General features: G+C 46.5%; 1 protein-coding gene across 1 annotated transcript in view; it reads right to left on the reverse strand.

Annotated features, from left to right (window-relative positions):
- The window catches only part of LOC143403984 (KN motif and ankyrin repeat domain-containing protein 4-like), a 31,471-nt gene extending 7,121 nt beyond the window's left edge, over positions 1 to 24,350 (reverse strand). Inside the window, 7 exon segments of the mRNA XM_077110124.1 lie at positions 1,869 to 2,011; positions 7,025 to 7,244; positions 9,567 to 9,655; positions 11,335 to 11,549; positions 14,526 to 14,637; positions 15,897 to 17,804; positions 24,335 to 24,350. Coding sequence (XP_076966239.1) covers positions 1,869 to 2,011; positions 7,025 to 7,244; positions 9,567 to 9,655; positions 11,335 to 11,549; positions 14,526 to 14,637; positions 15,897 to 17,804; positions 24,335 to 24,350 — 2,703 coding nt within the window.
- Positions 24,351 to 25,100: the final 750 nt, after the last annotated feature.

Genomic DNA, 25,100 nt, shown 5'->3' on the forward strand with positions numbered 1-25,100 from the left:
TGTATTTTATTTAGAAACAGAGTCTCGTTGAGTTGCTTAGGCCTCAGCTTTTGCTGAGGCTGGCTTTGAACTCACAATCCTCATGCCTCAGTTTCCCAAGCTGGTGGGATTACAGGTGTGCACAATTGCACCTGGCCCTCAAGGATGTTTTCTTTTCATTGTCTTTTTTCCTTTTTTTCCTTTTTTTTTTTTTTAACCAGGAATTGAACTCAAGGTCACTTAACCACTGAGCCACATCCCCACTCCTTTTTTCATGTTTTATTTTGAGACAGGGTCTTGCTAAGTCCTTAGAGCCTCATGAAATTGCTGAGGCTGGCCTTGAACTTGAGATCCTCTTGCCTCAGCTGTCCAAGTTGCTGGGATTACAAGTGTGTGACATTGCACTCAGCCATGGGTACTTGAGATCTGGTTATTTCAAGGACTGTGGAAGTGTGCCAGGCAGAGTGCTCACTCACCAACAGAACTCTATAATGATGCTGTGATCCAAGCTGAAGCCTGGGAAATGAGCATCCTTATCATTCCTGAGACTAATCAACAACAGTTCCTGTATGTCCTGGCTATCTGTCGATTCTGTCCACCAGACTGGAAACTGATGACTTTGGAGAAAGGAGGAATGACAGAGGTGGTAACTTCCTTAAAGGACTAGGCCTCCAAAGAGCATCCTCACTGGCTAGATGCCTGTGGATCATGATCAAGGTAGACTGCCAATGGGGCTTTTTTCTTTCTTTCTCAAAAGGCTAATGGTAAAAATGTTTGGTTCAAAAAGCCAAGTTCAGGTGGAATATGCTCAGCTTTAGAATGGGACATGAGTTAGAAGCTCACTTACTCATTTCCTGGCTGTCTGGGTCTCAGGAACCTTTAAAGAAACCAAATATTCCACCTCTAGCAATTAGAGAAATGCAAATTAAAACTACACTGGGATTCCATCTCACTCCAGTCAGAATGCAATTATCAAGAAGTCACAATTATCAAGAAGTCACAAGTCACAATAAATGTTGGCAAGGATCTGGGGGATAATGTACACTCATATGTTGCTGGTAGAACTGCAAATTGGTGCAACCTCTGTGGAAAGCAGTATGGAGATTCCTAAGAAAACTTGGAATGGAACCATCATTTGACTCAGATATTCCATTCCATGGTTTATACACAAAGGACTTAAAATCAGCACACTACAGTGACACAGCCACATCAATGTTTATAGCAGCTCAATTCACAATACCTAAGCTATGGAAATTAACCTAGGTACCCTTCAACAGATGAATGGATAAAGAAAATTTGGAATATATATACAATGGGATACTACTCAGCCATAAAAAGATGACTTTATGACTTTGCCAGTAAATGGATGAATCTGGACACTATCATGTTAAGTGGAATAAGCCAATCTCAGAGAACCAAAGGTCAGATGTTGTCTTTGATATGTGGATGCTAACATACAACAAGGGTGGGAGGGAGAATGGAAGTTCAGTGGATTAGACAAAGTAGAATGAAGAGAAGGAAGGGGAATGGGAATAGGAAAGACAGAAGAATGAATCAGACATCACTTTCCTATACTTATGTATGAATACATGACAAATGTGACTCATATCATGTACAATCTCAAGTATGGGATCCTAATTAGAATAAGCTATACTCCATGTATATATAATATGTGAAAATACACTTTACTATCATGTCTATCTACAAAGAATGAATAAAAATTAAAAAGAAAAAAAGAAAAGCAAATATTCAGGCTTTGGAGGCCCAGCCTTCTTGGGTGAAAATTTCTCCATGAATCTGTATGGAATTTCTTGACTCATTGGCAGATGAAAACTTGAAGGTTTCCCACATCTATTAAAGAGGAGAGAGATCTCCTTCACGCCACCTACCTGAGTTGCTTGGATGTTCACATTTCCTTCTCTTAAGAGCTTCCAGACAACAGCCATGTCTTCATCGGTCTCCGTAGACGCCAAGGGAGTGATCATCACGGCAGTATAGCCAGCTTTGTTCTGGTGTTCGACATTGTAGACCCCTGCAAGATGAGCAACGGGGGTTGGAATAGCCCCAAGGGGCCAGAAGCCAGCCTCCACTTTAGCCAGGTCAACAAGACGCTGCTTGCTGGTTAATAATCCAAGGAATACAGCCTCGCCACCCACAGCAGGAGTCACTAGTTTACAATTCTGGCAGCATTTAAACTGGCTACCTTTCTTTAACAAGTTTTCTGAGGATACCCAGGAAGGGAGGTCCACAGGAGGCCAGAGATGGCCAAAGGGTCAATGACCATGACTTTACTTCCTAAGCCTGAGCATATGACATTATTCTCATTTTACAGATGAGGACTCTGAAAGGCTAAGAAGATGCATAAACTGTTCATGTGCAAGTGAAGCAGAAGCAGGGCTCAGGACTGTCTGGGTCCTGAGCCCATCTGTCACCAGCCACATGTACCCACAGCTGTGCAATACAGGTCTCACTCTCACTAGCTCATGTCTGTATGTAACTCAGGCTGGTGGCTGGGCATGTAAGTCCTTTAGGATAAACATAGAAAATCTTCCAGAAATGACCATCTCACTTGAAAAACAGGGAGATTAAAACATCATAACTTTTGAATAAAACAAGAATAAACCTTTCACAACAGAATGAAAAATTGCAAAAAATTCTCACACATGCACACACACACTTCAAATTTTCTGTTTTTTGGTGTTTTTTTTTTTTTTTTTTAATATATTTCTGTTTTTTAAATAGCATCTTGCCAAGTTGTCCAGGCTGGCCTTGAACTTGTGATCCAGTTGTCTCCGCCTCCCCAGACACTGGGATTACAGGTGGGTGCTACTGCACCCAGCTAAAACTGGTATACTTTTTGAGATGAAGTAGTAAAGAAGAAATGAAAAGAAATTCTTGGTTTGTGGTCCTGGGGCTATCCAAAGGAGAGGTAAGGATTGTGAGACACAGATGTCTCTTATATAAATGATCTCACCTCTCCAGAGTAGTATTGTGTGCAAAACAAAATTATCCCTGTGCAGGTGTTCATTGGAAAAGCCTAGGTGGCTCTTTTGGGCAAAATAACAAAATTATCTCAGTAGATCAAGACAGTCTTTCTTAGGCTGCCCTCCTCTGTGGAAAAGAGTGAACTACAGAACCTATCTCATAGGTTTATTGTGGAATTTATGGTTAATGTATTTAAATCTCTTAGAGCATGCCTAACACATAGTAAAAGCTTAGTGTTAACAATGATCATTCAGAATAGTATTCTTGTAGATTAGTAATTCATTAGAAGAAATCTAATTTATGGAACAATGTCAATTAGGGCTACTTACAGGTTCTGTGCAAGGAGAGAACCCAGCATTTGTTTGATATTCCCCCTGCTCCACCCCAAGCATTTTTCAGAAGTGTGCCATTGTTATACCTGAGTGCCAATGGATCTGCAAACCTTGGTCTGGCTGACTCATTCGCAGTTTTTCCTCTCGAGCCCCTCTGACCGTGGCTGTGATTGAGTGGGTTACGAACCTTGAATGATAACCCAGTGCACCACCTCAGAAGCCTGTCCTGATTAGGAGTGAAGGTGGACACTGTGTGTTAACAATTTTTGTTTTTACCCCTACTTTAAGTTTGCTTTAAGATGTGTGAATAGGCCTCAGGTTACCAGTGCTCTTGTCTCTTCAGAAACATGTTGTGCAACACTCTGGAGTGAGGTCCTCACCAGGGACCCAGAAAAGGGCTGAGCATCCACATTCGTGCCACATACTCCTGAAAGGCTCTCCACCAAGCATGCTCTAACTCAACAAACTTGCACCACTAGGGACCCAGCTTATGGTGGTGTACTCTGTGGTTCTATTCTCAATAACAATGAGTCACAGCCTGGCTGGTGGCACACACCTATAATCCCAGCAGCTCTGGAGGAAGCAGGAGGCTTGCAAGTTCAAAGCCAGTTTCAGCAAAAGTGAGGTGCTAAGCAACTCAGAGACTCTGTATTTTAAATAAAATAAAAAATAGGGTTGGGGATGTGGCTCAGTGGTTGTAGGTCCCTGAGTTCAATCCCCAGTAATAATAATAATAATAATATTATTATTATTATTATTATAAAAAGAAGTCATCACTTTCTGTACAGCACTTTACAGTTTGTAATGTGCTTTTCAGATGCTTCACAATGGCCTCTGAAGGGAGCCCAGGTTTGGGAGTGTGACAGATCTGTCACTCTCAACACCCTTTTTTACTGATGAGAGAAAGTAATGGCATTTGGGGCCTGTTCTCCACAACCCTCTTCACCCTCTATGCTAGTATGTCAAAGGGGAAGCTTCCAAACCACCTTAAAGTTGATGAATATTAGATGGATGTCTAATCAACAGTAGCATAAATTTATAGCACCCAAATCTTAGGGTGTCTGCTTGCTGTCCTGGCCTAGGCCACCTAGAACTCCTAATAGGCTACAAGTCTGTGAGCTACTTAAGACAGGGCTCCATGTTACTGATCTTTGAATTCTTCACACACATATTAGGTGCTCTCAAAGCCTCAGAGTGTCCCTGTAAACTACTGGGGGGGGGGTAGTAGAAAAAAGTCCAAATTTGGAGAGTGACAGATCTTGGTTTGCATTCTGGCTTTGTGACTGGTTCTGTGACCTCAACCACATTTATTGACATCTCTGAGCCTCAGTTTCCTCACTTGGAAAATGCAATTAATATCTGTTTCACAATCTCCACAAGGATTCTATATGTGAACATGCATGTCATACCTAGACCAGTTTTGGGAATGAGGAAGACACTCAAAAGACTCTAGATACTGTTCTTCATGTTCTCAATTGAAGGCCCAGAGTAGTAGAAATGGTAAGTGGAATACAGAGGCATGTTCCATTGAACCATGTGCCTCCCTGAACTGAGCTACCATGTTGATGGTACCCAGGAATCCATGAATAACTGAAATCAATAACATTGACTCAATCTTAGAACTGGAATTTAATTGCTGGGAATTGAACTCAGGATCTTGTGCATCCGAGGCAAGCACTCTACCAACTGAACTATATCCCCAGCCCCAATGGAATCTAATCTCTTGATGATGTCAGAATTAGAGAGAAGTTTAGGCTATTTTTACATATGTCACCTTTTCTGTTCAGAAGAGCCTCAAGGCTGCTTAAAAGAACAGTGGAGAACTGGAAGTACACTGGAGTTTAACTGAGCTCCAGGAGTCATCCATTACTCATTCCTTTAACAGAGAGCATCATCCAGGAACTGGATTAGGAACTTGGACAGAAAGGGACAGACAAGAGCCCCTTTTTACAGAATTAGTATTCTGTTGGATAGAAATACAGAAAAAGATCATCTAAAGAAAAAAACAGGTGTTCCCCTAGAACAGATGGGATACAACCCCTTTAAATAGAGTCATGAGAATGACTTCAAGGAGGTGACATTTGGGCTGTAACCTGGGTGATAAGGAGCCAGTCCTACAAAAAGTTTTAGGAGAAAGAGTCTAGATAGAAATAAAATACCAAGATCCCAGGAGCAATGAGCTAGGTGAGTCTGAGGCCAGCATGGCTGGGTGGAACACAGGAGGAGAGTGTGGTGACACAGGGACAGCTATGGTAGGTGGGATCCTGCAGGGCAGACCATGGAAGCAGGCAGAGGAAGTTAAGTTAGATGGACAAGACCCAAGAAGTGGGAAAGCTGTTGATTTCTGAGATCAGACATCGCCACCCCCCACCCCCGACCCCCGGCCCCATGCTTCCTTAATAAGGGAGCAGATCAGCCTCTGCTCCAATTCCTGGAGCCAGACTCTCCCAGGACTCCAGTGCTTTTGCTCTAGCCAGCCCCTCCCGAAACTCTACTACTTTAGATTTTGGATTTGGAACTCTCAATAGCTTTCTGGACATTTCCGCTTGGATGACCCACTAGAAACTGAAAATCTGCCTCCTGACACTTGCTCCTTCCACTTTTACAAAACCATCATCTTCTCAGCCATCGAAGCTTGACAGAGAGCTCTGACTCCCCAGGCCCATCACAGCCAGGTGGTCACTAACTCTCCAGTGACTTTTTGCTCTTCTATTCCTGCTATGATCATCTAGCCCTCACTACCTCTCTGTGGACCCTTACAGTAGACTCCCAACTAGCCTGCCACCTCCTCCTCTGCTTCCTCCACTAATCTGCTCCTACCACCGAATTATGCTTCCTGGAGAATTGCCCTGGTGATGGAGCTCCCTACACAAAAATCTGTACTACTTCCCAGCACCTTTCAAACAGGTGTCAGTCTGGCACTACAAGGTCCTCCATGCCAATGGCTCCAACTTACCTTCCCAACTTTTGTTCACATATTGTCCAAACCAGGAGCCATTCTGACCTCCAGGTGTCTTTTCTTTTCTTACCTTCTCTGGTGCTCTCCTCACCTGGAACACTTCTCTGATGTGGAACCCCATCTGCTTCAGGGCACCTCTCCTGCTCCTGAATTGAATATTATCTCACTTCTTCTGCATCCCTAAATCACATTCTGCATCTCTCTTCGGAGCCATCTTGCCCTGCTCTTTTGCATGTCAGGTTGTAGCCAGGATGGACCTCATAAATCATCAATAATTATCTGGCAAATAATAAAGGAGTCCAATTGGTCAAATGGAGCCAAGATCATTGTTAAAAATTATCTTAGAAAGACAAGAAATGGTGACCTTTCCTAAGGCAGTGTGCCAGAGCTCTGAAGTTGAATAGACCAAATCTAGAATCTGCTCTACAATTTATCAGCACTGTGACCTGAGTAAGTTTTAGAACTCTCTGAGCCTGAAAATGGAGAATAATATCACAGGTCTATTGTGGAGAATGAATGACATGATATAGGCAACATGGTCTAGATAAGTTTCTGGAGTAACGAAGGAACTCTGAAGAGTGAAAAATTTTCTTGCTGGAAAGAGGTATGGTACATGAATGGCCCTCAATTACAGATGAGGCTGAGAGAGGAGGATTGCTTGAGCCCAGGAATTGGAGGCCAGCCAGGTAACATAGTGAGATCCTCTTTAAAAAAAGAAAGAAAGAAAGAAAGAAATGGGATCCAGACTGCAGGTGCAGCCATTTCTGACCTGTGTCCAGCAGCAGCTTCACGATGTAGAAGTTGGAGTGGGACACACTGTAGTGGAGGGCTGTGTTCCCGTTATGATCAGCCAAGTTGACAAGCAGCTTCAGGAGATGTGGGGAGTGAGGCTGGACTCCAGCGAGGTAGGCGGCCACCACGGCAGGGCTAGATGACTTCCGGCTGGAAACACGGAACCACTCTTCACTGATGGTGTTCAAGCTTTGCCTCTGAAACCCCAAAAGATTCCAATTCTGAGAGGTTCCCTGGTCTGGGATGTCCCACTTGACACCAGGACGTGTCAGCTTTGAATGTTTCTGCCTCCATCCCTTATCTCCCAGTATCCCTGCAGGGGATTTATGTAGGGGACTGACAGACAGCAAGGTTGGGAATGCAGGAACACATGGGACCTGAGATCAACCCTCCATGGGAGGTAGCAAGGAGTTCTGGGATGACACTGCAATAACCAGGAACAACTTCCCTTCCTAGGTGATGGCCTGAAACTAGTGTAAGTTGAGGTCACATCCTGTGTGCACCGGATTACTAAAACTCTCTTTCATGCCCACATGGTCAGTCTACATTGACTTACCCCGTATGTCACGAGGGCTCTTGCCTTTTTATACTAGGCATAGCTGGAAAGTCACAACATTATACAGAAGGGAAAAGGGCATGCCACAAACAAAGACAAACATACGCAATTTATGCTGGACATAAAACCCAAACAGGTGGGCTTGAATTATTCTTGACTTTCTTTTCCTTTTTTTGTGGTGCTAGGACTTGAACCCAGGGCCTTGTGCATTCTAGACAAGCACTCTACCACTGAGCTACATCTCCAGCCCTGTTCTTGGCTATGAGTTTTGTTGGGCTCTCCAAATTGAAAACTTTAACTACCCATGACAGGACCCTCTCTTCTCTGTAGCCTCTGGCTCCCCTGGAGCCATAGGAATGTCAAAGTCAATGACATCAACTCTGTATATAACATGACCTAAGGGCTTAAGATGACACAAGTTTAGATTATGTACCTAAAGGGGAGGAGAAGCTATTGTGGTACAGTTGTTATGAATCATTTCATGCTCATTCTGGAAAGAGCACTGGGTTTGGAGTCACTAAATCAATGTGATTAGGTTTGAGTCCTGTTTCAGCTTGCGACCTTGGAAGTATATAACTTTTTTGAATGTTACTTGTCCCTATTACAAACTGGGAATGGAAAAATGGGCTGTGTTCCTTATTTCCAAGTCTCTGCAGAGTGGGGTTCTTGCATAGCCTGCATTGTCTCTCAGACAGGGGCAAGGAGGAAGCACAGGGGACCATCCATGCTCAGATGCTAATGTGGGTGTGGTTGTGGGGTTGCACATACATGGCCTCTGATCCCTTGCTTTTCCAAATCAGGAACAGAGAAATCACTTGTGGCCAAAAGACTTACATACCAGAATCTCTCCCCACATCCTTTCTCCTTCTCCCTCAACCTTCCTCCCCACCCCCATCCATCTCTCTCTCTCTCTCTCTCTCCCTCCCTCTCTCTCTCTCTCTCTCTCTGTTTTTGATCCTAGAGAGGATTATCCAAGGAATCTTCAAGGAACCTTCAAGAAAATCTGGAGAAAATCTGGAGAAAGACCCTCAAAGGAAGGAGCATAGCAGGGGATTTTAAATGAAGAGGTAAGACTTAGTTCCATAATTTGTTTAAGAACAAGAAATAGGAGTTTCAATTCTCATCCACATAGCACACTGCTTCCCTAAGTCTGGGAACTGCCATATGCCAAATCAGCTACAATAAAATAATAAAAATGGTCTGGCCAAGTAATAAACTCTGCTGAACTGATATTTTTACTCTTTGGGCTCTTCTGCAGAGGAGAGCAAAATAGGTTTTAAAACACTTACAGGTTGTTCTGCTGTGTTTCTGACAGCTCTCTTCTGATCTGGGAAATGTGCCCATGTCAGTAACTCTTGATTAAAAGTAGGACCCAATCATCGTGTGTTCAAATCTCCATGGGCCAAGAAGGTGGAAAGGAGCAAACATGGATTTTCTTGTTTCTGGTCTCTGGACCCATAGGTGCACTTTAAGAAAAGCAGTAATAACTATGGAATTAAGTGTCAGAGCTTCAGGGGGTGGACACACGTCACTCATCACCACTGTTCTATTGATGAGGAGGCAGGCTCTGAGCCTTGCCCTTACCCACTTCCTGCCTCACAGGTTCTGGGACCAGAACCCACAGTTCCCATTCCACGAGCTCTTCCCACTCCACCCATACATTTCCCCAACTTCAGGGCAGAGGTTTGAGCCTCAACCACAAACACTAAAGTGACAGACACTCAGGTGGCCATGCCTAATCTCCCTTGGTAAATGCCTCTGAGCCCCTGACCTACTTTCTCGTGCAGATTGATCCTTCCACATCCTCAGCATAATCCATCATTTTGGGGGGCAGCATTTGGGTAAATGACAGAATTCCCTGAGGAGAGGGACTCCTATGTGTGCACTCATACCATGGCATAAGGCAAGGGGGCAAAGTCACCCTGGTGGGAAATCTTTACACGACAACGGAAAATCAGAGTACCAAGAGCTGGTCGGTGGTGGTCCCAGTCTCCGGCAGATACTGGCTCAATGCTCGGCATGCGTTAAGAAATTCTTCTGAGGGTTTATATCCAGAGAAAACAAATACACACACATATGTATATATATGTATACACACACACACACACAAAAGCACATTTATGTAATCATTCTCCACATTGATAAAAACGACTCTCATTTTCCTCTTTCACTTCTCAGCAACTCAAACACCCAAACCGGGTAACTCCCCCAGGTTAGGGAACATTCCTCAGAAGTGTGGGGTGATCATAGCACCCTGCTGATGTGGCTCAGCCTCGGGGGCTCTTCTGAAGAGCCTTTGCATCCTGCTCTTGTTGGAACAGATAAACCAAGTTGCAGAGGCTGTGGGCTCAACACAATGCCTGACTCACTGGGGACTGGAGGGCTGCTGTTCTGACTTTGGATGAAATTTTTCTTCCTAGGTTGACTAGGAAAAAAAAAATCCAAAGAGCCCAACACATACCAGCAAATCTCTTCAGGTCCTTCTTCCATGAAGGAACCACAAGGGCTAAGAGTTCATAAAATGAGAAGCACTGACACTGGGTGCCACAGCGACACGCACACAGGCCCCAAAGGACTCTAATGGCACTGGTCCCTGAGAGCCCACTCAGTTTTATTTATTTTTAATTTTTGCAGTACTGGGAATAGAACCCAGGGACGCTCTACCATCAAATTGCCACCTCAGACCTTGTTATTTTTTGAAAGACAGAGTCTTGCTAAGTTGCCCAGGTTGACCTGGAACTTGAGATCCTCCTGCCTCAGCCTACCAAACAGCTGGGATTGCAGGTGTGCGCCCCCACGCCTGCTTGCTCTGCACAGTCTCATCGGGCTGCCAGACAGAGCACCCTGTGCACCTGCTCACTAACCAGCCTCTGTTGCTGCTCAGCATTCCCCCAGCAGCAGGCTGCAGGTGGTGATGATGATGATGGTGGTGGTCCTGACTCCGCTACTGCTACTCTCATCAGGAGCCCATTCCATGGCAGGAACTGTGTGAGGCACATTAGTGCTTTTTCTCACACAATTCTCAGATCAAATCTAAGAGGTCACTATTATCCACATTTTTTCAGATAAGGAAAGGGAGGTGACCCCAGCTTAAGGACCTTGCCAAAGAATACCATGGCAGAGGCAGGTCTTGGATCAAGGTGTGGCCAGCTCCAAAGGCATGGCCTCTGATCACTTTCTGTTCCAAGTCAGGAAAAGAAAGACTCCCCCTCTCCTTTATCCTTCCCCCCCACCTTCCTTCTCTCTCTCTCTCCCCCCAACACCCCCCTCACATCACGTGCCTTCCATCACTTTACAGGGTGGTGTCACCTGGCCAACAAGAGAAGCAGAGAAGTGTATGGGTCAGAACCAGCAGGTCCAAACTGCTCTGCTAGCAGCATCACTTCCCTCCACAGCCTCCATCTCCACACCTGTAAAGTGGGGATCATAGTGACGGCTGCCTTGCAGGATCATGAAAAGGCTTATATAAAATAATACTGGCCCATCCATCACATTTCCAGTGCTAGGTGAATGTTGGCTTTATCCGCAGAGCTCTACCTATGACAGAATATTCCAGGAGTCATGTCTGTTTAGTTTAGCCACTGCCCAGAGCCCAGCCTGGAAGAAAACTCAACAAACTCTGCCCAACGAGTGGATCGACAAATGACCCAATGACCAGATGGAAGGGTGAGCACATGCCCTCACCCCTCACCAGAGGAATGGCTGTCCCCTCTGCACCCATCTGACTCACCTCTCAGCCTTAGGATGGGGGGCTTCTTCCCCAAACCCACTTTCCTGGCCTGTGCTGGCAGTGCCCCCAGGGACATCCTGTCCAGCCTCGCAGCTGGTGGCATCTTGGCCCCGCCTGTGTTCTGGGCCATCACATTTCTTCTCAGCCTCGCTGTCAGACAAGTCCTCCGGAGAGCTGTCCCCACCACTGGTCTCCTCGCTGGAAGTGGTCTCATAGCTGGAGAAGGAGAAGAGGTCACTCGTCCTGTCCTACCTGCCCAGGGCTATGTCAACACCAAGGAGAACAAGGCAGGTCTCAGGTCACACTCCCCAGTTTACTAAGCACATCCTGCAGGCCAGGATGAGGAGGCTCCCAGGAACCCTACAGTCAGAGAAATAGGCTCTGGTGCTGGATGCCATTTGGGAAGAAAAGCAAATTTGTGCTCTTTGCAGCAAACACACCAACACCCTATCCCTGAACTGGCTGATGATTTGATGATTTAGACAGGCAATCCAAGGTTCTCACAGAGCCATTTGCTTCTGGAATCCTAATGTTAGGTCCAGAGAGGAGCCCAAGTCTAGGTTAGCATCCCCACCTCCACCCTGAGTTCCCTGAATTGCCTGACAAATCTTCACATCTCTGAGTGGAAGGCAGACCTCCTGCAGCTTTCTCCTCCCCAGCCCAGGGTGAGACTGGTAAGGGGTGAGCTCACCTGCACCTGCTCCCAGCAGGACTCAGATACTCAAACACGCACCTGCTTTTCTCACCTGAAGCCTGTTAGAACTACAACTTGGAGCAGCAAAAGTGTGGTCTCAGGTACTTGACTTGTGGCTTTGCTCCTGACAGTGATTCTTACATTCAGCTATAAACAATCCTATGGCCTTGTCACAAGGCAGGGGAAAGTACTGGACAATTTACCGATTCCCCTGCCGATATTCAACAGGAGATCCCAATAGAGGATGCTGGATTTAAGATCTGGGTTTTGAGGACACTCCACAGAGCCACAGGGATCAGTGACTATGGTTGCTGCTGAACCCCCTAAGGTCCTTTATCCATCAGTGGCTTCTACATAAGAACGCTCTGCTCACTGGATCTGCAAACCCAGCAGGCTCCCTGGTATGCCTGCATGCTATTTTGCTTAATTCTCAGATATTTCTTCTCCATTGTGTTTGGAATAACAGTTTCCTTTTGTGATAAAGAAATGGGGAACACACTATGTTTACAGCTGTGTTCATCTTAGAATTGCTTCCATAAAAACTTCACCTAGGCCTAGAAGTGTCACTCTGTGGTAGAGCACTTGCTTAGGATGTGCAAGGCCCCAGGGTTTTGATCCCCAGCACCACAAAGGAAACAAAATACAACAAAAACCAATTCAAATAAATTTTTTACCTGGAAGAAATTTATTGAGCACCTACTATGTGCTAGGTAGGGTTCTAAGTGCTTATATCAAAGCCCCTGCCTTAGGGGAGCTTATATGCTAGTAGGGAGAAGCAGATACAGACATGCAACAAATATTATATTCAGAAAGTGATAAGAATAATGCACAAAGTTAAAAAGGGCCATGGGCTAGTGATGGGAGGAAGAGCTGCTTCAATTAGGACATGGGTTCTTAACCTCAGCTGCACATTAGAACACTTGGGGTGGGGGTTAGCATTCCCAGTAGGTGGACTGTCTCCCAGACTAATTAAACCAGAGTCTTCAGGATGGAAATAGGATTATTTATGCTCCCCCACCCCAGGAGGGACTCAGTCTAAGCAGGGGAAGCAAATGGCAGGGCCTTGAGATGGGCCTGAGCTCAGCATGTTGGAGGGAGGCAAGGCAGGATCTGGGGTAGACGAGAAGGCTGGACTATGATCTAGTTCCTCCAGGTTTGGGCACAGAGAGGGACTGTGAAGGGCATTTAAGCTGGGCAGCAGCGTGACCTGCATTAGGCTTGGAGATCAGGCTGAGCCTCCTCCTCTGCATGTGAACTGGTGAAAGCGCAAAACACGGTTCTTCATGGGCCAGAGGGTCACACACCAGAGGAAGTGGGAGCAGCAGCCCACCTGACAACCTGCTTCATCATTTCTGACGTTTCCTTCACAGAAACTACAACAATGATGCCACCCCCGTTTGTGTCTAGTGTTTTGTGTGACTTAAGTTTGCAGGATCCCCACTTTTTCTGGGCAGTCTCCTGGACACACCGCCTGCTGGGCTGGACCCCTCCTTGGGCTTCCACAGCATCCTGTGCTTCCTTGACTAATACAACTGGTCTAGGCACGTCAGCATTTCTCCCTTGTTTCTTGTTGTATCTGCGAGCTAAAGGTAGCGACCTTGATTTTTTGACTGTTTTTTTAATACCGACCACCTAGCATATTGTTGGCCTTTAATAAATGGTGAATGAGCAATTTAGAAAATATAGTCATGTGCTTAGTGACATCATAGATGTTTTGACTTTTGTAAGCACTTTTTGGTGTCCCATGGTAACAAAAATTGCCTAATGCTGCATTTCTTAGAGATATCCCTGATTGTTAGGTGACATGTGACTGTAATTTTCTTTCTTTCTTTCTTTTTGGCACTGGGGAATGAACCCCAGGGTGTTTTACCACTGAGGTACATACCAGGTCCTTTAAAAAAAATCTTTTCTTTTAAGACAGGGTCTCACTAAGAAGCTGAGGCTGGCCTCAAACTTGCAATTCTCATGCTTCAGCCTCATGAGTTGTTGGGATTAGAGGCATGTGCCACTGTGCCCAGCTGCATGATGTATTCTAAATCCAATGTTCAAGTCTCTAGACTACAGAAGGCTTGGTTCATGTTCTTTATCAATAGCCTGGTTGTTTCCCTTCATTGCCCAAATCTTGGGTTTGGTTTGCAGTAAGTTAAAGGAGAAACATTTTAAACACATACAACTGTACTAGTTTCAGTGTCATGGTTCAGGTTAAAGACCTTCCTCAAAGGGTCCATGTTCCCCAAAACTCCCAGAAACCACCCAGAGTCCTGGCCCTGGGGGAGACCAAAGCCAAGTATATTAAAAGCAGAGGTTCCAACAAACCAGCACATCTGGCAAAGAGCCAAACATGTGCAAACCCAACATGGAATTTTAAAGGACCTTGGAGATTAATTCCCTTGCAGAAGAACAAAAACCAGATGCTTCCCCCTAGAAAAGAGAGCACCGAGAACAACAGCAGGAGAGGTAACAGGGAAGGCAGTCGGAGCTTCACAAGTGATGCTTACCCACTGTTAACCCCAACAAACTGAAGGCTCTTTTTGGTCCCATTACCTCCTGCACGGAAGCCATAGTCTTTCTTTTTCATTATGGATTTAAGGCTGGTCGGTGGGGAGCTCTCTAGGTAGATACAACATCACAGGTTAGAAAGATCTTGGAGTAGCAAAAGCGGGGCTTTTCCTTTAAGGGGATACAGGTTGCAGGTGTGTGAAAAGGTGGACAGGGACAGAAACCAGATAATGCAAATCAAATGTTTTGGGGACTTTGGGCAGAAGTCTGGCTTTCTGGTGACTGTCAATAGAATGGTTCCTGTTAATGATATCCCTCTCTATATGGCTGAGTAGAGAGACCTGAAACATTCTCCCAGGGAACCACATGGGCACATGTCATTGTTGTCCCTATCTTATGGCTAGGAAATCTGAGACTCAGGCTTCCTTGGGGAATGGCAGAGCAGGAATACAACTTAGGTCTATGGACTCTTGGTCTAGCACACTTCTCCACTCAAGGGCACCTCAGAAGTCCTTTCTAGATCATGTGCACGTTGACACTTGTGATGTGGGGGTAGTGATGACACTGGAGACATGTGAGCAAGGGCACAACCTCATGCTGTGCTCAGTGGTATGGGAGGCATTTCCCAAGGGACAAGATGGAAACTAGCACCAAAATGAGAAGGCAGCCAACCTGTGACCTGTGGCAGGAAGCAGACTTGCATGCTTCCCACTGAGCCAAGCATGGTAATGGCTCCACTCTCCTCAACAGTGAAGGGTGTGAGATCGGTCAGAAGAGGAGGAGCTGCTCTGGCCCATGTGAGCCCCTGCCCCCATGCATGCACACAGAAAATACTCAGTGAACAATTCCCAATCTCTATATAATGCTCATCCAAAACCCGACTAGAGAAAACCTCTGATGTGGGAGGGCTAGAAAGTGTTTTTCCTGTTCCAGCAGGAATGCTGGAGCCCAGGAAACCAGCAGGGAGGCTGAGGGGAGCACCCAGAGCAGGACCACCATTGGCCAAGTCTTTGCCTTTGTGTGATGAAATGAGAACAGCGCCCCCTCTGGGTAGACCCAGTGCTGCAGGCACATGGTTTGGCAAAGGGAGCCTGGGCTGGATTTCAGCTCCTATTTGCCCTCCCTGGCTGGCATCTTTGTGGCTGACACTATCTGTACAGCTGTATGTGGTGGCCCTGCACTCAGACTCACACCTACACAAGGAGAGTAGAGGTGCGGCCCCCATGGTTACACAGGTCATTTTTTATTCCACTAGGCTCCTGGAGGTGCTAAAATCTTTTTAGAAATCTACTCATGTAACCAAAAACCCCTTTCCCTTGGATTTTCATATAAAGGAGAAAAGGTTCCTTGCCTTGGGCACCAGTATTTACCAGTTGGAGGGGAGGAGGGCGGGCCTGCAGGCTCCTGCTGGGGAGCCTGGGCTGAGTAGGCAGACAGCAGCTGGTTGAGGGAGCTGAGCAGCTGGCTCTGGATGCTGCTGAGCTTGGAGGCAGGCTGCTTGATGGCGCTGGCCAGCTCCGGGTACCCATGCTCCAGGCAGCTCCACTGCTCCTGCAGGAGCTCCTGGATCTTTTTCACATATTGCCCAATGGTGGCATCTGTTGGAGAGCTTGGTGGCCTTCCTGGGTGCTCCTTCCCTGGGAGCTCCTCCCTGACCCCTGGGGCAGCCTGTCTGTCACTGCTCCATGAAGAACCTTGTGCTGCCCTGGCCAGGCTCTCGCCTCCTGCCTGCAGGCCTCCCTCGTGCTCAGCGCCTGCTTCTTCAATCCTGAGTTCAGTGGGGAGGCAGCAATGTAAAGGGGAGGCAAGGACCTTCTCGGGTCCCTGTGGCAGTGAGAGCTGGGGCGGTAGCACAGGCTCTGCCAGTCTCTGACCCGCTCCAGTGTGACCATTTGGCCACCCTAGGAAGCCATTCTCCTCTCCCCCGGCCCCCCAGCTTTCAGAGTCTGAGATGCTCAGAAGGTTGACCCCAATGCTCTTGTCACATGACTCCCCTGGGAAGAGCCCACGGGGAGGGTCAGTGTTCACCATGGCATCAGCCTGGCCCTGGGCACCTCTGGACGTCTCTTGGCTAAGCTTTTCTTCCAATTGGGCTACAGTGCACTCCAGCTCTCGAATCCTCTGCTCCCGCGTCTTGATTTCCTCTTCCTGCTGCTGAAGGGCAGCTTGGACCTGGGTCAGTTCCTTGGTTCTGCCAGACAATTCACCCTCAAGGGCTGAGACCTGCTGCTTCAGGGTGGAGATGCTGTTGGGGTCCACCAGGGCAAGGCCCAGGCTTTCCTCAGTTACCAGGATGCTGATGCTTCTCACATCCAACTCTATGGGCGGCGGGGGTGGGATCTCACTGATGTTGAGCTCGATTTCCTCCAGAGGGAGCTCATTCTCAGGGATGGGAGATGGCAGAGGAGGGGGGCTGGGTGTTGAGGAGCCAGGGGTGAGAACCCCCTCTGCTTCTCTGGTTTGGTGTTCCCCTTCCACATCCTCTAGGAGTGCATTCTGGAATGCGGGAGGAGGCCCTGGGAGAAACAGGTGATTTGGAGCCTTCACTTCCCCCTCTGGAGGCTCAGCCCTCTCCTGGACTAGCTCTGGGAGCCCTGCCACCAAGGCTCCCAAGTCGCTGACTGTCAGCTGGGCTGATGCTCCAGGGCTGGAGCTGTGAAAACCTGCAAATCCTTCTGCTGGGCCAAAGGTGCCATCCCAGATGCTGCCGTCCCCCTGCAGAGGGAAGGCAGGAGGTGCTGGAAGACCCGCGCTTAGGTTTGGCTCCTCCAAGGCCCTGTTTTGCGGCAGCGTGGCTGGCATGCTGGATGCTCTCAAAAGCTGGGGCCGCCCACTCCCAGAAGTGAGCTTGGATTCCTCTGGAGCAGCAGCCTCCAGCTGCCTGGAGGCCTCCGCCAATAGGGCCTTCCTATGATAGCTCACCTGGCTCCCGCTGGCTGAGGCGTGGGCAGGATCACCTAGCGGCAGTGTCTGGGTTTGCTCCTGGGCCCTGGGTGACACCTTCCTTGGCACTGCGGGAGACCAGTTTTGCTGGGGGATAGTAACATGGGGGCGAGCCCCACTGTCAGGAAGGCTGAAATTGCGGGGCAACGTGCTAAACTTGGCCTGCTTGGCTCTTCTGTGGATAGGAATCCTTTTGATGGTGTTCCCTTTCTCAATGTCATCTACATACTTGAGGAAGTCCAGGTCCAAGTGAAAGCCATATGGGGTCTCCACAGAGTATGGGTGGCTCCTTGGAGGGTCTTTCTCTTCATTCCCTGGAGAAATCTGGTCTTTGGCTGAGAGGAAGAAGAAGGATAAGTAGGAGGAGGAGAAGAAGGAGTAAAAGGAGGAGAAGAAGGAGAAGAAAAGTTAACAAAATTTACAGGGTGATGAAACTTAATATCTGTGATTTCAACTTGACAATGTCACGTGAGATTTCTCCCAAATCTTCTAGCCTCTAAATTGTGCTGAGAAGCTCACAGTCCTTTTGGCTGTACTGGGAAACCATCTTATTAAAGCAATGTGTATTTAGCCAGTGCCTGCAAGGGAACAGGTAGAGGGAATGATTTCTAACTTGCAGTATGCCATCTCAGATGTTGCTGTGGAATCTGCCTGCAGACCAGCGAAACGACATTATCTCATACTTTTTTTTCCCAGTTGGAGTCATGTAACCATTGAAATGAAGTGGCCAGGAACTGGCACATCAGGGGGACTAATTGGCAATTATGGATATGGAAGGTTTTGAAGGATGAGATACACAATTTGTTCAGCATTAAAAAAGAAACTTGCATTACTCAAATAAGAATTAGTAAATCTTGCTACACTGGAGATATCAAGGAGTTATGCCCTCTACATTATTGAAGCTTCCTCCCATGCCTAAGCCTCCAGTTATAAGAAGATCAGAGAGAACTGGAACAAGTGAGCCTCCATAGCTAATGCTCTTTCCCCCTGAAAACTGCTTAGTGCTTAACAAGTGATCATGTGTAGCTGAATTCCACTTTCAAACACCATGCCCTGTAAGGGAATACATTTTTCATAGGTTGGAAAAAAGGCAGGGAGGGAGAAGGGCCAACAAATGTCAAAAGGGACACAGGCCAATATTCTCCAAAAGATATGGACCCTCTGGATCCTGTGGCTTTTAAGGCACCCTGAACTATGGGGGATGCTAGGGAACTTTACACCAAGGTGCCACTGGGCTCCTTGCAGCATCCACCAACTGGCCCCCACAGAGACCACTAAGAACAAGTCAGTCCTTCAACTGTTGGAGTCCCTAGGAACTTGTCTCCAGGCATCCTCTTCTTCAGGTCAGAAGAAGACCGGGTTCTTCCAGCATTCCTCATGTGATACTATTACCTCTGACATTCTGCTGAGCATACTCTGAAAAAGCTGAGCTCAGAAGAGGTTCAGAATACAGATTCTGGAGCTCCATCTATTTCTCTGCTCCTAGCCTTGCTGCATCTCATCATCTGTAAAGTGGAAATAATAATAGGTAATATAGCATTATCGTGAGGCCTAATTAATTAATAATGAATATAAGGTGCCTGACACAATGCCTAGCACATGATCAACACCTGATACCTGCTCAGTAGTCATTATCTTTGTGGAAGACCAAAATATTGAGAACTGAGGCCCCAGGATGGAAATCAACCCATGTGATTCACTGTTGCATATTCTGGGTCCACAAGTCCTTTGTGACTGATTCCTTGGCTCTAAGGGGAGGGGGCCCTGTGTGGAAAAAGCAGCAAAGCAACAAAGCAGCAGTAATTGAGTTCACTTCCCTCAGCCACGATTTATTCAGCTCCCGTGGGTCAGTTGCTAAGCTAGGTCTCAAGGGCATAAGGATGAGTCAGGTATAGCTGCCCTGCCCTCCAAGGATTGATGTGATCCAGTAGCAGCACTGCCACACGTGCAGTATAGGAGGGTGAGGGGTACAAACGCAAGCACAAGGTACAGTCTTCCCTGACTTATTTTTTCAATTTCTCTAAAAACGATTTTCTTAAACATGGAAGCGAATTTTGCCTTGGTAAGAGAGAGTAGAAATCACAAAAGTGACATAGGACTGGGTGTTAAATGAACAAACAGGAATTTATCAGGAGAATAGGAGGGTGAAAGACATTATACCAGTTTATCTCCAGATAGTACCATCAATTCCTACCCTCTTTAGACAAGCAAGCAAATTCCACATTGAGAGGTGGAGTCTGTTTCTCCATGCCTTTGGATCTGGGCTGATCTGTGACTGCTTTGACCAAAAGAATATGGCAGAAATGATGCTGAGAGAATTCTATGCTGGGTCTCTTAGGATGCCCAGTTGGTGGGAAGTTGGCTGCCTTATAAGTCCAACTTCCCTTAGGCTGCTGTGTGGTGAGGAAGCCCACAGAGGGAGAAGGGTCCTGCAGAGAAAGGAAGAGTGATGTCTCACCAGCCCCCAACGATTCCAGCCATCCTAGCCCAGGTGCCAGGCAGGAGAAAAACAGTCACCAACTCAGCTGGGCACAGATGGCTCAGGCTTGTAATCCCAGTGACTCAGGAAGCTGAGGCAGGAGGACTGCAAGTTCAAACCTCAGCTATTTAGCAAGACCCCCATCTCAAAATAAAAGTGTAAAGAGGGCTAGGGCTGAGGCTAAATATCAGTGATAAAGTGGGACTGGGTTCAGTCCCCAGTACTGCTAAATAAATAAACACACAGAAATAAAAGTCAGTAGCTGTCATCCGACTTCAACTACTGGAAGGGCCCCAAGTGAGGAACACTCAGTTGAATCTGCATCAATATTAAATTATGGTGGTAAACCACCAAGTTTCAGGGGGATTGTTATCCCCCAATACAGAGCCAGGACAGATATTCTAGATAGACACCAGAATGTGCAAAGACATGGAGACATGGAATTGCATAGTGTGCCAGGGTTCTGTAAATGCAGCTCATATGGCCAGAACCTAAAGTGTAGAAGAGAAGAACAAGGAGCAGAAAAAGAAAATTGTAAAGGGAAGCAAGCGCCAGGTCATGGAGCAACCTACATAAATGTCAATAAGTTTTGATCTTATTCTCTAGGTAACAGGAGTCACTGAAGGGTTTTAAACAAGGGAGTTGGGGGCTGGACTTAGCTCAGTAGTAGAGTGCGAGCTCAGCATGCATGAGACCTAGGATTCGTTCCCCAGCATCCCAAGAAAAGATTAACAAGGGGGAGACCAGGTCAAGTGTGATTTCAAAAGGAGCATCTTGCAGAGGACTGTTATTATTATTATTCTGTGCTGCTAGGAGTTGAACTTATGACCTTGTACATGCTAGAAAAGTACTCTGCCCCTGAGTGACACCCCCAGCCCACTCAGAGAACTGGAAGAAGGATAAAACTAGGGACCAGCTGGGAAACTGCTGATATGGTCAAGGCAGAGACACTAAAGGTAATGGAGGGAAAGGGACAAGATGAAAAAAAGTGCAAATGATGGTGCTACCTGGGGCACACTGGGGCTTGATTTTCCCTGAGGATGATGATAGATTAGGGCTGAGCTCTTCCCATGTGCCTGCCTGATAGCTGCTTCTTCTGGCTAATGCCACATGCTAGTCAGGTGGCTCTCTGTGCTTAAGGAAGTATAGTTGCCTCCAAAAAATAAGACAAAGCCAACTAGACATATGAAGACTGAACTTGTGAACATGGACACAATGGAGCCTGCCAGCCATCATTGCTGAGCAGAGCCACAGGCCTGTGGGCAACTATGTCACAAGCATGGTAGGGAACAGGATTGCGTTGCTGCTGATCTACACCTTGGTTCCTGTTGGGTTTTAGAACTTCTGTAGAAGCTGACTGGCCTCCAGATAGATAAGGAGCAAACACTCTTCTAGCACCCCCCAAAAACTCCCTATGACTTCCCATTCACCCACATACTTTTTCTTATACTAACTACATCTCCCTTCCACCCCAAAGCAGCAGGCTGGTTGCTTCAGTAAATGAGAGCAATGTTTCCAATTACACTCAGCTATATTCTTAAGTCCTTTGGTTCACTCAGAAGCCTCCTGGAGTACAAGGATAGGCCAAATCAGAGAGGAGACATTTTTCTCAAGTTAACTGGAAAGCAGATTTATGACCCAGAAAGCAAAGACCTCTCCTAAAGGAGAGTCTGCATTATTTACCTTATTGCCTCTGTTCAGTAGAAATGCACTGATTTGCCCAGAGGCCTCTGGGAGCAGGTTCAGAACACAAATGCAATAATAACATCAAGTAAGAAACAGCAGGTTCAGAGGCAGAATCTTCCACAGGGAGGCAAGGGGAACCAAAGGAGTCAGAGAGTAAGCAGTTATCATGGATGAGAGGTTTAATAGGCACTTTCTTAAACCCATCCTCATGTGCATGCATGCATGTGCATGCATATACATGTGCACGCACTCACACACACACAGTCTCACTCGTGATCCATCACGCTGCCCTGGCTGCTACGTGCCACTCGTCAGCCCTTTTCTTTTCCCCAGTACAGGCAGAATGTTGGACCTCCATGATGGAGCTTGAGCTGATAGGCAGGGAGACCCAGCCTCAGCACATGCTCCACTCCTGTTAATTCTACCTGGTGACAGGTATGCAGGAGCTCACAATTCCAGGCATGGGACCAGGACAAGAATTAATTAGGAGAACTGTCTGTACTGCAAATGTCATTTGGATCAGATAAGCCAAACACACCTAGGCTGGCTGGATTTGAATTCTGGCTGTCTTCTACCTGAGAGGCTCTAGGCAAATTTTTTCATTTCTCTATGCCTCAATTTATCCATATATAAAGAGGAGATAATAATTCTTAGAGTTGTTGCAATATTAAGGCTCATGGCACAGAGTAGGTAATTAATGAGCATCCTAAAGGTGGTGGAGTGGGGGGGGTCTTGGCTCTGAACAAGTGGGGGAGGATTTGCTAAAGATTCTCTCCCTAACTCTTTGAGGACTACAGCCTCAGGAGGGAATGAGAGCCCAAGAAAATAATTCTGGAGAAAAAGGAAAAATGAGTTTGGGGAGAAGAAAAAAGTAAGATATAGGAGGCTCGAAGCTACCAGGAACTGTCTTTTCCTGAAAGCAAAGCCAAGGAGTAGATGTCTGAGAAGGACCTGAAACACAGCCATCAGCCTCAGAGTCACACACAGATGGGAGGAAGAGGGCTGGGAAGGGACAAGGTAAGGAGGGAGTACCACAGGATCATCTGGAGGGACAAAAGAAAGTTCAGCTGGTGACTAAACCAATTAGAGGCACTGAAAGTGAGAAAGAAACATTCAAAAGTCTGTAATCAGTGTCTGGGGGAAATGGGAAAAACAGAAACAGGAGAGAAAAATGGCTAAAAATAAAGCCAGAAAGAACAAGAATTAAGTCAGACTCTTCAGAAGGCCAAGGCAGCCAGGGAGGCTTTCCTGCTTGGCCTTTACTCTGAGATGCTGTGCATGCAGGGAGGGGCGCCTCTTGGGAGCTGCTGTGGGTAATCCTGTGGAGATGGGTGATGCTGAGGATGCTGAGCAGGGAACAAGGAGGCCAGGTGGCAGGATGACAGGCCCCCAGGCACTAAGGTATTAGCTGGTGCTCTGTGGGACCACTTCCAGTGATGCACTGCAAAGACAGCTCTTTGGGGAGAAAGGTAGGCCCTTGAAATATATGGCAATGCATCTGGAAAAAAAGCTAGAGGCAGGGCTGCAGCTGATGTCTGCTCCCTAAGTCCTGGGCCAAAAAGGGCCATGTGATGCAACGGGGATTACAGGCTCTCCTATTTCTAACACTGGGTGATCTGGAAAAAGAATTTCATCTGAAGTCAGAAGATCAGGGTCTAGACTATGACCTTCAGCAAGTTTCTTGGGAGGGGAAGAGGGAAATATTAATGGAGACATCCACTGTGCTTGATAGTTGTTATTCAACAAGTTTACATGCATTAGCACATTCAGTTCTTTACCAATCCTAGGAAATAGTATCCATACCTGTTTATAGAGGGGGTATGGTAGACAGTTTGCAGAAACAGCCACAATATTACTCCAGCCTTGATACCCAACAACTACCCTGACCATAGGGTGGGCCTGTGACTGGCATTGGCCAGGAGGGCAATGGCAAATGTGGCATATGCAGAGATGAGCATTGGTTGTACATTGAGATTTGTCTCTTCTTTTTGTGTTTGAACACTTCTGCCACCATGTGTGAGTGGGCCCCAGCTAGCTTCCTGGATGATGAGCAACAGTTGAGCAAGCCGGCCAACACCAACCATCACTGACAGCCCAGGTGACATGCTCAACCATCAAACATGTGAATGAGGCCATTCCAAACTGTCCAACCCAGCCAAGCCACCAGAAGACCATGTGAATACGCCTAGGCAGCTCAGATCAGGATAACAAGCCTGCCAACCCAAAGAATCTTCTGACAAATAATAACTGGCTTTAAATCACAAAAATTTTAGTGGTTTACTAAGTGGCAAAGCTACCTTACCTACAAGGGGACTGAGGCTCAGAGACATTAAATGACTTATAGAGTCACAAAGCTGTGAATGGAGAAACTTTTGCCACATGCCTCTTGAGTTCAAATTCCTCATCTATAAAACAAAAGTAATGAAGGAGGGTATTCTGCTCCCTTCCTGATGCTTGGATGAGATGAGAAGATGCTCTGAAAATTACACAGGTCCAATATTTTGTATTTTATGATTTCATTTTCATTCTCTATTATTCTGTAGTTCACACCTAAAATACATGATTTGGGCTTCCCTACACTGCCTGTTTAGGGAATGTCTCCTACAGGCCTCTCATAGGCTATTTGCAGGATTTATGGTAACTATCCCATTCCAACCCAAGTGTTCCTTTAAACAAGGGAGTAGAAAACCCCCAGCCTACCATCTGTCTTTTCCATCTTAGGGTACGACTCTCCGCCTCTCAGGCACTCTTCATTCACTCAGTCTGAAAGAAAGAAGGGTAGAGGGTGGAGAGTTTCTTCAAAATTAAGAGCTGAGAAGGGGCTGTGGCTGTGGTTCAGTGGTAGAGCACATGCCTGGCATGTGTGAGGCACTGGGTTAGATTCTGAGCACCACGTATAAATAAATAAAGATCTATCAACAACTAAAAAAAAAATAAAAATAAAAATAAAAATAAGAGTTGAGGAAACACAGCATCAATGAAAGTAACACCCATCTCTGCCTTTCTCCCAGAGTTCACAGACCCCTGAGGAAGGACAGAAAGATCCTAAGCACATTCGTAGAGCCCAGTTCTGGTGTGTCTTTGTGGATTGTGAGTGATGGTTGACAGTGAAGGAGCACTTGGTACAACCCCCTAGTTTGAGAGATAAGGAAACTGAGGCTGAGGAGGAAAAGGTCTGTCCAAGGTCCCTCATGCTATTAATGAAGGAGCTGGAACCAGTCCCAAGACTTCTCAGAACCAGCACAGTGCTCATTCCATAAAATCAACAGCTGACATTTAACTACCCATAACCCGGTAAGAGACTTCCAATGCATTTTGTGAAAAAGTTAGAATAAGAAAACCCATTGATGACCTGCAACACCCCAATCAAATACAAGACAAAGATGAGATAATTGTAAGTACTGACAAGGGGCTGACACTTATGGGTGATTTCTTACTGTGGGCAGAACAGAGGAAGTTCAACCCA

The sequence above is a fragment of the Callospermophilus lateralis genome, chromosome 7, assembly GCF_048772815.1.
Source record: "Callospermophilus lateralis isolate mCalLat2 chromosome 7, mCalLat2.hap1, whole genome shotgun sequence".
Classification (NCBI taxonomy): Eukaryota; Metazoa; Chordata; class Mammalia; order Rodentia; family Sciuridae; genus Callospermophilus; species Callospermophilus lateralis.